The sequence below is a fragment of the Pelophylax lessonae genome (assembly GCF_965119305.1).
Source record: "Pelophylax lessonae genome assembly, chromosome: 7".
NCBI classification, from domain to species: domain Eukaryota; kingdom Metazoa; phylum Chordata; class Amphibia; order Anura; family Ranidae; genus Pelophylax; species Pelophylax lessonae.
In genome coordinates, this window is record NC_138774.1 from 278,350,825 (window position 1) to 278,363,324 (window position 12,500).

Below are 12,500 nucleotides of genomic sequence, written 5' to 3' on the forward strand. Positions count from 1 at the left end.
GGAAAAAGAAAACAGCAACATAATACACATATAATAAATGTACATACTATATACACATAAAAAAAAAAAAAAAAATTTATGCATAACGGATAAAAGGTGCATAATGTGCCGACATGTTTCGCAGCATATGTATTTTGCTTCTTCAGGGCTTCTGCCATCCGTATACACATCACAGACATCTAATATGTATGTATAGGAAAAAGAAAACAGCAACTTAATACACATATAATATACATACTATATACGCATAAAAAAAACCACAACATTTTTATGCGTATATAGTAATGTTATTTTTTATATGTGTATTATGTTGCTGTTTTCTTTTTCCTATACATACATACATATTAGATGTCTGTGATGTGTATACGGATGGCAGAAGCCCCGAAGAAGCAGAATACATAGGCCGCGAAACAGGTTGGCACATTATGCACCTTTTATCCGTTATGCATTATTGATGTCACTGTATGTATTATGTTTTTATGGGTACCATGTCTGTTCATGGCCCTACATACTATTGGGACTTTTCCACGGCATGGAACCGAGCGGTACGGCTCGCTTAAACAGTACCACCTATGTTGTGGTTCCAAGAGGACCGTACCGATACCATATCCCACAATCCTTTGCATGCAGCCTTGACTGTTTGTCACTACTAGCCACTGATTGGTCCGAGAATCGTTGTTATCCCACCCACTTGCTACTTTAGTGGAAAAGCAAACCGTACCGAACCGTTCCAACACCGTACCATGCAGTGGAAAACCAAACCGAGCCAAGCAGGGCCGAGTGGAGCCGAGCCGGTACTTGCAGTGGAAAAGTGCCATAAGAGGTTCTTTATATATGACTGTGGATAATAAATAAATGCATTTTTGTACCTTCCTAATAAGTTATTGATATGGTTGTTCTTTAATTTGGGAGTCACCATTTAAAAGCCCAATATATGTGGGGTTAGATTAACCCTTTCCTTTCTGGTTTTCATATGTAGCTATAGGGCTAAATCTTTCTGACTCGCACCTATTACCATAAGACACAAATTAACCTGTTCCATTCCTTGCTTCTCTGCATTTTTTCACTTGATGTAGATTGTCATTTCATAGGAAGGACAAAGACAGAAATCAGTGGACTGCAGTTTGTCCGATAGTATTTGTCATATGTAATTAAAAAAAAATTCTCTTAAAACATTAATTAAATCATTTAAAATTGACATTATGTAAGGATAGCAAAATGATCTAACTACCACGTTGACGTAACGTACGTAGTAACAGGCAACTAAATAGTAACATAGGTATGTACGTAGTAACAGGCATTATTTTTAATTAGTGTTGGCCACTTTAAAATAAATCCTTTGCTTTTGGTTTTTGTGTTGGTACATTTTCTTTTTTCACAAAACAGAAGTCACCTAAAATTGAAGCCCTTTACAATTGCCTATTGGCTGCAAGTCAAGGACCTCTTTTCTGGAGCCCAGGTGTTATAGCTTAGAGCTCTGTTCTTTTAGATTGGCTCAGCTGTTGCAAAAAAGCAGAGTAATCCTTTAACTGGAACCTGTCACACAGCCTTGAGGACTGGTAATGGCACTCTGTGCTTAAATGACAAATGTATGAACAGTTTTTGCAGAGCCAACAATAGTATCCCCCCCGTCATTTCACCGCTCTTCAAAAAGGTTACCTTCTTTTTCTAGGAGGAAAAAAAAAATCAATTTGACATCTAACAAATAGCAAGGTACAGTGAATAGCTAGCGAACTAAGTGATATTTGGAGATGTCCTCTTCATATAGGCTTTAAAAAGAGACTTGAGTGGAGCGGTGTCTGTAAATATCAGTTAGCTAATAAAAGACTTCCCCGCTAACCTGCCATTTTATGATTTGCTTTTGACAAGAGATGACAATTTTTTTTTTTCTCTGTCCTCTTTGGGGCGAGGGCTGGGATTGACAGGGTAGTTGCAGTTCTCTAGTTGGTGAGATGGCTATACCCTGGACAATGGGCATGCAAACAAGATGGCAATGTAGTAAGTGCTTCAAGCGGTAATACTGCCTTTGCCCCAAAATGTCAGTTTTTGCTCTAACACCCAAAAAAGCTGTGTGCTGAAGATATGGAGAACTTTGTCTTTTCATATCTCTCAGGCAACGGCATAACCATAGCTATAGTAATGGTAGTAAAGGGTGCCGCGAAGGGGCCTTGCAGCTTGCACGTGCGTTTGCAAATGTGTGTTAATTAAACCCCTGTTTTTAACCTACATTGTTAGACAGGTTGATTTGGTTTGTTAGCAGACTGGTCGGTGAGTATGGTTTACTTGGGGTCGGTTGTTTTCATGCACCTCATTTAAAGTCCCGGCATAACCATAGCTATAGTAATGGTAATAAAGGGTGCAGCGAAGGAGCCTTGCAGCTTGCACATGCGTTTGCAAATGCGTGTTAATTAAACCCCTGTTTTTAACCTACATTGTTAGACAGGGTGATTTGGTTTGTTAGCAGACTGGTCGGTGAGTATGGTTTACTTAGGGCCGGTTGTTTTCACGCACCTCATTTAAGGTCCCCAATCTTTTTTCCTTAATTTCCATCACAGGGATGGAGACGCAGAGCCTTACCCAGCTTGTGTCTCATTCAAAGTCCCAAAATTGCCCATACTTAGCAACCATAGCTATAGCAAACTGCACCACTGCTATGGGACCCGGAGCTGGTTAACCAGTGATTTATGCAGTAAACAAAAGCATTTGGCTAACATATTAGGATTCATTTAATGGATATAGTTTGGGAACAGCTATAACATTGCTATGAAAAAAACTTGCAGAGGAGAGCTTTTAGATGGAGATTAGAAAGACAAGGGGCCCATAGATATTTTCGTGTAAGGGGGCCCTATCACACCTAGTTATGGCCTTGTTTTTAGGACAGGCACAGTGGTAAGACGTATCCATTCACATCTCCAAACCTGCCCAACTGCTGTCCCTACTACAAAGCCATATGTTGCTGTCATATGCCACCAATGGATTTTCCATAAAGTATAATCCACTAATAACTCAGCGAGCAGCAGCTCTGCTATGGCCTTTAGGGGGAGTAAGGGTGGAGCACAAGCCCCTACAAAGCAGTTTCAGCATTAGAGCATCAATCTCACTTAAACATCCATGAGATAGAAAAGGCTGGCATTTGTCCCCACCCTAAAGGAGAGGACTGGGCCAGGGGGCAGGGGGGCAATTGCCCCCCAGGCTGCTCTGATCCCCTGTAAAAGGGCTGCACTGCTTCTGCCACATACATGCCTAAATGATTCCTGGTAAAGAGAAGTAAAAAATCCCCACAGCTGACCTACTGAGTGCGGGATGAAGACAAGGACAGAGCGCAGGCCTCCCCCCCCCCCCCCAGCATGGATGGTGCAAACTGTGTCTGAGCAGAGGCCAGTACATTGCCCCACTGGAGACTCTCCTCCCCTGGCAACCCCCAGACCAAGCTGTCCCAGCCCCCCCCCGGTAGCCAGGTTGGGAACTCGGACTCAGCCAGTGAGTAGAGAGTACCTAGAGCGGACCTTCAGCCTGGAATGGGGGTCAGGAGGAGGCCAGGAAGAGGAAGAGTGGGAGGAGGGCCGAGTCGCTGCACCATGGGCCTCTGGTTTGTACTTGCCCCCTGAGCCGAAAGTTGCCAGTCAGCCCCTGCCACCCTCCAATGCTCATATTTAACATAAATATCGATTTTAGGGGCCAATGACCTTTTAAGCTAAACTCCACCCTCCTATCGGAATTAAGAGTTACTCACGCTTGGATGTGTTCTCTAACTTAATGGGCCACTTTTAATTTTTGTATAGACCCCTGTAGCAAGTTTGTGAAAGGCCCACGTGGCAGCAAGCAAATTTGGAGTTGGGTAAGGAGCATACAAATGGTACAGAATGAGCGTAAAAATACAAGTAAGTACAGAACAAGACCGTCAATCGGTGCATTTTACAAAGTTGGTTTGACACCGTCATATTTGCCATAAAGATGAAGTGATGCTTTAACCTCAGGCACACAATCATCGAGGCATCCCAGCTCCAGAACAATATGGCTTCTGCACTTTCTCTATGGGGCATGCCGTGCTTGACTCAAGGTCACCACCAACATGAGACACACAAGCAGCCGAAAAGCACAGACTTGCTATTCACTGCCTTTTTTTCCTTTTTTTCTTTTTTTTGGCTTGTTTGTTTAATAAAAGCATGTTAATTACCCTCCCATTTAGAAGTGTCCTTGGTAACCAAGGAGCTGACAACTGGAAGTCAAAGGAGACACCCGGCTTTACAGGCACGGAGAATCAGAAAACACTAATTTTAGAGGTGATGAAAAAAGCAGAAAGAAAGAGAGAGGGAGAGTTATTCTATACAAAGATACTCAGACGCCTTCCTACTCATCCGCAGGGCTCATCTACATCATACTACAAGTGCATCTTGAACACTTTGCACAATGCAGCACTCTATTATTTCCAAGTTGCTGCATAGTCAATGAATAGTACACACATTATTATAGAAAAATGCAAATGCAGCCTCTGTGATATTGACTAGAGAACTGGCAATCTATGGCTTCATGGATGACTTGTAGAAGCAAGAGAAAAAAAACGTTGGTTGGTGCAAGAGTAACAGAACAAGTGTTAAGTGGGTTAGAAATCTTTCACGGTAATCACAAAAATATTAAAAAAAGCCAGGGGAGATGGTATTTTTTTCCTGCATCTAAGGACTTATTTGTCTATGTATGTCCGGCTCTGAATCGGACAAGGGTGACCACAGGGTAAAAACTTCTCTGTATATTGCCTTAACTGCCACGACTGCTGCGTCTCAGTACAACTATTGTGCCCATCAGGGCCGGGACAAGGAGTGGGCGGCACCAGAATATTGGGGGGAGGGGAGTTGTGTTTGAAGGAGAAATTGGGGGGGGGGGGTGCAGGGGGGAAAACTTGTACTAGGAAGGGAAATTTGGGGAGTGGTGATTTGGGGGGGGGGTATGTGTTGGGAGGAGGGATGGGGGAAGAGGATTTGTATTAGGAGGAGGGATTTGTGCTAGAAAATGTAATATGATAGCTGGGGGAGGGAATTTATGCAAGAAGGGGTTGTTTTATTTTTGGAGGGGGGGATTGTCCTAGGATGGGGGATTAGAGGAGGGGAATCTATGCTTGGAGGGGGGATCTGAAGACGTATTTGTCTATGTATGTGCGGCTCTGAATCGGACAAGGGTGACCGCAGGGTAAAAACGTCTCTGTATTTTCTCCTAACTGCCACGACTGCTGTGTCTCAGTACAACTATTGTCCCCATCAGGGCCGGGACAAGGGGTGGGGCGGTTGCCCTGGGCACTGTGGTATCATGTAAGGTGGGGGGGGGTCACCACGAGAAGATTGGGGGGAGGGGAGTTGTGTTTGAAGGAGGAATTGGGGGGGTGCAGGGGGGAAAACTTGTTCTAGGAAGTGAAATTTGGAGAGTGGTGATTTGGGGGGATATGTGTTGGGAGGGGGATGAGGGAACAGGATTTGTGTTAGGAGGAGGGATTTGTGCTAGAAAATGTAATATGATAGCTGGGGTTGGGAATTTATGCAAGAAGGGGATATTTTATTTTTATAGGGGGGGGGGATTGTCCTAGGATGGGGGATTGGGGAGGGGAATCTATACTTGGAGGGGGAGATTTGGAGTCGGGGAAGAGGATTTGTGCTCTTAAGGGGAAATTTGAGGGGCAATATTCTTTTCTTGGGGGGGGGGGGTTGATGGGGGCATATGGAGAGAGAGAGAGAGGTTTTGAGCTGGGGGAATGGGGGTGGGAGGAAAGGGAATTTATGCTAAGGTGGGTAAACATTCAGATTTGTGCTCTTTTTTGGCTGGTGGGGGGGGGGGGGGCAAAGGGTTTTTTTTGCTGACGCATAATACTCATACATCTTGGGAGGGGGGCACTATTTGACATGTTAGCCCTGGGCTCTAAATTACCTTGTCCCGGCACTGGTCCCCATTCTGATGTGGTGCAGGCAGGCAGATACGGTGTGCACAAGTGCTCATTACTACTCTGCAATTATCCAGTACAGCAACATTGCTTATCACTTGTACATTTTGGGGTGTGTCCCTCGTCACAAGTGGGCTCCTTTATCCAGCCTAAAGTAGTCTGATAATACTAATAAAGGTCAGGAAATATACGAGCTGTGTAAATTAAGAGTTGTGCCTCAAAATAAGACACCTTTTTTTTTTTTTTTTTTTTTCCCTTAACCGAAGATGCAGATGAGTGGTTAAATCTGAAATAATCAGATGGTATATGGTGTGTTGTATGGTTCAAGACCCTGTTTTTTTTGTAAAGTTTGCAAATGCACAGTGTAAGTATCTCCAGAAGATGCAAACAGAATTTTCCATTTATGGGTTTTTCATAGAAGCGAATAACAAAACAAGACATTGCATGTTCATAACAAAACAAGACATTGCATGTTCATTAGACAAATGAGAAGCTACAAAGAAATACGATAATGGAAGTATTTCTTACAAAGAGGAGCATTTGGCGTTCCTTAACAGAAGTTTAGGTATTGAGCCCTCTCATAATCTCTCAAGGCTGGTTAGAGGGGCTTACAATTTTAGAAATGGGTCTAAGGATAGACCTATCTCCTTTATATAGATATTACATAGTGGTTGAGGTTGAATAAAGACAATAGTCTATCCAGTTCAACCTATGTAGGTGTGTGTGGCTGTAATCATCTTATGATTGATAAACATATCTCCTTGGGTTCGTAGGCCCAAATGGGAGAGATGGTTTCCTTTCTTCTGATAGGTCTTTATTTGGATTTCAAGCAGGGGCGGCCGTCCCATTGGGTGCGCAGGGGTGCTGCCCCCCCTATCCATGCGTCCGGCTCCCTAATCTACATGCAGGGCGCCGGATACATGGATTCCAATAGGGGATTTCTTTTTTTTTTTTTTTTTAAGCACATGATTAGAGCCAGAGAATCTAATAGGCTTCTAAAAAAGGTTGGACTCGGGGCGCAGAGCACTGCGCCCTGAGCCCACCCAGTTGTATGGCAATAGCGAATAAATATTCGCTATTGTCACACTGATTCTCCTCCTGGCCAATCAGGAAGAGGGTTGTGAGACCCCCTTCCCGATTGGCCAAAAGGAGAAGCCATCTTTACTGGCCAGTGGCCAGGAAGAGGCAGAAAACACACGGCGGCTGGAGGAGGACAGCGGCTCAGCCTTCCAGCACTCCCCGGCTCCCGACAGGAGGAAGGGGGAGATGGGGAGGGGAGAATGTGTCGCCTGCCAACTGACTGACACGACGACCCGACCGACCCCGGGGGGGAGGTTGGGCTGCGCATTGGTTTGCCACCCCACCGGATTACCGAACACCAGCCACCACTGATTTCAAGAACATACAAGTGTGCAAAACAGATGATAATTTAATGTCTATGCGATAACAATATGCATACGCTTACCGAGTTTAAACCATATATCAGCAGTAAACAGACAACACGCTATTTGTAATGAACTGTAGGGAAAAAAATAGATTGACAAAAAAACCTAACTTTTTACACTTTTAAAGTGAACATAGGTGACAACACCTGTTTCTTAAGTCCAGACAGGCTAAAAGAGTGGCCGCCTAAGCAAAACAATATGTTCACAATTGGGCAACATGAAAAAAATTGGGCAAAATACTGGATTTTGGCTGGTCAGTCCTGTTTTCAAAACGTCAAAAATCTCACAGTTTGGGTTTTGGTATTTTTAAAGTATTTTAACGGAATGTTCCTATGTGCTTTGTTTACAGACAATCCCTCCAGACCAAGAACTGTTGGTATGGTATAGCAACTCCCAAAACACCTTCCTTGGCATTCCCGGAGTCCCTGGAATAGAAGAGGAGCAAAAGAAAAGTAAGCATGGTAAGTTGCTGGATAGCGGCAACAATACCTCTATACTTTTATTTTACCTCTAGTTTAGTATGTGCATGTTTTTTATTATATATTCTATGTTCAATACAAGTACAACAAAGAACAACACTAAAAACAAGGCAATAGAATCCGTGTGTTGCCATGCAGGGGCCAAGGAATTAGTACAAATAATTCCATATTCAGTCATTGAGAGCAACACCAAGTTGACAATGGTTGTGACTACATAACCTTCACTGTCAGGTGACAATAAATTATATGAAAGAGATACTGACGAAATTTCTCTACAAATGTCCCCAAAACAAACTTATGTGTAGCTAGGCGTCCACAGCTCCTTCATTAATCAGAAGCTATGAAGCAGTAGTTGGGTCTGCTAACCATTTGGACCACACTTTGTCATACCTGGCAGGACAACCCTACCAATTTGTCTAGGTGTCTTTATTAAGTGGAAGGTTATTCGTAATCAATTATTTCCAAAAAGAGATGGTAGGAGGAGCCATCCCTCTTCTTCCAATGCTAGTATGTGCATTTTACTACTGTACAGAAGACCTCCATTTAGAAAAAGTGAAAGGAGAAAAACACAAATGTGTTTCCCATATCAATGAATGCAATTTTTTATCGAAGTTTATACCATACACTAGGGGTCTCCAAACTATGGCCCTCCAGTTGTTCAGGAACTACAATTCCCATCATGCCTAGTCATGTCTGTGAATGTCAAAGTTTTACAATGCCTCATGGGACGCGTAGCTCCGCAACAGCTGGAGGGCCGTAGTTTGAGGATCTATACCCTACACCAGGGATTCCCAAACTACGGCCCTGCAATTATTCAGGAACTACGATTCCCATCATACCTAGTCATGTATGTGAATGTCAGAGTTTTACAATGCCTCATAGGAGGTGTAGTTCCGCAACAGCTGGAGGGCCGTAGTTTGAGGATCTATACCCTACACTAAAATGATGATGGCTGGAATTTGAATAGCTGCTCTTGCTAAAGAGTTGAATGCTCTGTGCCGACTTTATTCATCCAGTTATGTATAGAGAAGAGAAGGGCAACCAAACTGATAAGAGGCATGGAGAAGCTCAGCTATGAGGAAAGATTAGAGGAACTGAATGTATTCTCTCTTGAGAAGAGGAGATTAAGGGGGGATATGATCAACATGTATAAATAAGGGGTCCATATAGTGAACTTGGTGTTGAGTTGTTCACTTTTAAGGTCAACACAGAGGACAAGGGGGCACTCGTTACGTCTAGAGTTTCTAACCCTATGTCTAGGGTTACGTCTAGGGTTTCTAAAGCAGGGTTCTGTGGAACCCTAGGGTTCCTCCTGAGGTTGCTAGGGGTTCCTTGAGCAGTGGGTAATTTCTGCCTCTCAGATAAGTTTCCAATGACACCATTGTTCCTTTTAGCTATCTGTAAAGGGGGGAATTCTTCCCAATGATGACAAGAGTAAGGAGCATTCTTCCCACAGACTGTCACACTAATGTGTCATGAGTTATAGATTTTTAATTTTTAGCAGGGGTTCCCCGAGACCAGAAATTTATTTCAAGGGTTCCTCTGTGTTGAAAAGGTTGAGAAAGGCTGGTCTAGAGGAAAACTGATTTTGTCTCCAAATACGGAAAGGTTTCTTCACCGTAAGAGCTGTGAAAATGTGGAATAGACTCCCTCCAGAGGTGGTTCTGGCTAGCTCACTAGATTGCATTAAAAAAGACCTGGATTCTATCTTGGGTGTACATAATATAACTGGGTACTAATATTTATAGGTAAAGTTGATCCAGGGAAGATCCGATTGCCTCTCGGGGGCTCAGGAAGGAATTTTTTTTCCCTGCTGTAGCTCATGCTTTGCTGGGGTTTTTTCGCCTTCCTCTGGATTAACTGCGGGTATAGGATTGTGTATATGGGATTGTATGGTTGGGTTTTCATTACTGTTTTTTTTTTTTCTATTTGTTGAGCCAGATGGACTTAGGACTTTACCTGTACATAGTTACATAGTTAGTCAGGTTGAAAAAAAATACACATTTATTTCTCCATTTCCCTGCAAATTACTAGGTACTTGAATTAGCTTAGTGAGCTTTCTACATCATTAGCAAAGCAAACCCACTGTCTTTGTTACCTGAAAAGGTACCATTACTTTTACATTTAACTTCACCCTCCTTTTTAATTTAAGATATTCGTTTGGATGCACGTGCCTCTTTTTTTTTTTTTACCTATTTAAACTGTAGACTTGGAAAAATCTCAATTGGAATTTTGGTATAATTTTGTTTGTTTTATATTTTTTAAATACCCAAAGTAATAAAACCAAATTAACACTAGTAAAGACCAAATAACTAAAAATCTTATTTTTCTTCCCTAGATGATTTTGGTGGCATTGATACCACTGGACCCACCCTAGCTGGTCGAATGCGTTGCGTCATCTGTCACCGTGGCTTCAACTCGCGCAGTAATTTACGCTCGCACATGAGAATTCACACACTGGACAAACCCTTCGTATGCCGTTTTTGCAACCGCCGCTTCAGCCAGTCTTCCACCTTACGCAACCACGTCCGACTGCACACCGGGGAGCGCCCTTACAAATGTCAAGTCTGCCAAAGCGCCTACTCACAGTTAGCTGGCCTGAGAGCTCATCAGAAGAGTGCAAGGCACCGCCCACCAAACAACTCCCTGCAGGCCCATTCTCCATCCCTGCCAGTGCCACACCCGGCCTCTCTTGCCCACCACATCCCCACCATGGTCTTGTGAAGATGGCCATCATTACAAAAACAAACTCAGAGACGCCTTATAGGTTAATCCTTGGACTGAGGTGGTTTGCGAAACTGTTTTTATTTTTGTAGCTCAAACTTACTTCTACCTAACTTCCACAAGTTTTTCTACACGGTACCAAAAAAACACATCCTGAGAGTTTGAAGTTGAAAAGTACATTGATACAGAATAATACTCAACGTAAAAAAAGGCCACCAGTCACGTATTCATGCAAAAAAAGCCCCCCTCTTGGAACAGAACCATAAATTGATGTATACCTTTTGCTAGAAAGTAAGACGGCGCTTTTCCACTGCATGGAACCGAACGGTTCGGCTCGCTTTTGTGCTTTTCCACTGTTGGTACCGCATGGTACGGTGTAGGAACGGTTCGGTATGATGGCGCTTTTCCACTACATGGACCCGAACGGTACGGCGCTCTAAAACAGTACCACCTCGATTGTGGTTCCAAGAGGTACCATATCGGTACCATATCCCACAATCCTTTGCATGCAGTCACTACTAGCCACTGATTGGTCAGAGAATCGTTGTTATCCCACCCACTTAACTTTAGTACTACTTTAGTGGAAAAGCAAACCATACCAAACCGTACCGAACCATTCCAACACCGTACCATGCGGTACAAGCAGTGGAAAAGCAAACCGGGCCAAGCATGGGCCGAGTAGAGCCGAGCCGATACTTGCAGTGGAAAAGTGCCATATGTTGACACAGCACGCCTGAGGAAGGAGACCTCTATTTTTGACTTGCTGCCTTTTAATAAAGTAGTTCAACAGACAAAATGGCTTTTTTTGGTTCATCGTAACCAAAAATACTAGAATTAAATTGCTTTGTTCAGTCTCATATGAGCCAAGTTGATTTTCTAAACTTAGTTTAAATTGATAAATTTAAACTCTTGCCATAAACTCTATAGTTTTTCTAATACATGACTTGGATTATATAATGTATTGGGGGGCGAGGCATGCAGTACCAACATCTCTAAATGGCTGCAGGATGCCATTTTCACTTGGGTACATCAAAATTTATTGAGTTTGGCCATTTTTGTCTTAACACCTTGTATGTGCTAAAAAAAAAAACAAAAAAAAAAAATTTCTACATTTTTAAAACAGCCCTCAATTGGGTAAAAGAGGCCTTTGCTACATTCCTGCCAACAATCCATCCAAACCCAACAAAAATGAGCATTTTCTGCTTGCAGGCGGTAAGGCCTTTTGTATAAAAGAGTATATAAATATCTATTAATTATATAAATATATATACATATATATATATATAAATAAAGAGTTTAAATATATATATAATACCTCTAAACTATATATATATAGCATTTTCACAAAACAGTGTTCTATAAGAAAAAAAATAAAGCAAAAATAACCCACAATTGAGTCACTTTATATATGTAAATATTGAATGTAAAATCTTTTCTGACATTATCTGTATAATAATTGTAAGTAATTTGTACTTCTCTGTACCTATCATATATTCAGAATAAAAGAGGTAAATTTATTTTGTGAAAGTTTATTTATGTGAAGATATTTTTTTGTGTGTGCGTGTAATGTATGAATGACCACATTTTTTGTTAATACTATATATTTATTTATTTTGACCATGCATATTATAAGTATATTATGGCCACATGTTTACATTGAAAACATCTGCACCAAATGTAATATATTCTTTTTTTTTTTTCCATTCAAATAGTTTTATTGATTTTTCAAACATACAGAGTAAAGAAACGTGGTAACAAAAATATGGGGAACAAAAGGGAGCAGGCTTGACATAAATTCTCAAATTTATGTAATATATTCTTTAACAGGGTGTATTTAAAATGACCATTTAAAGCAGGGGTCTTCAAACTACGGCCCTCCAGTTGTTCAGGAACTACAATTCCCATCATGCCTAGTCATGTCTGTGA

At 42.0% G+C, this 12,500-nt stretch overlaps 1 protein-coding gene across 2 annotated transcripts in view; it reads left to right on the forward strand.

The window, feature by feature from the left end:
* The window catches only part of PRDM12 (PR/SET domain 12), a 19,009-nt gene extending 8,233 nt beyond the window's left edge, over window positions 1-10,776 (forward strand). The window contains exons 4-5 of one of the 2 annotated variants that reach the window (XM_082263093.1): window positions 7,721-7,832; window positions 10,189-10,776. In XM_082263093.1, coding sequence (XP_082119219.1) covers window positions 7,721-7,832; window positions 10,189-10,574 — 498 coding nt within the window. In that variant the 3' untranslated portion in view covers window positions 10,575-10,776. The remainder of the gene's footprint in view (window positions 1-7,720; window positions 7,833-10,188) is intronic. The other variant, XM_082263094.1, reaches the window with a different exon arrangement.
* Window positions 10,777-12,500: the final 1,724 nt, after the last annotated feature.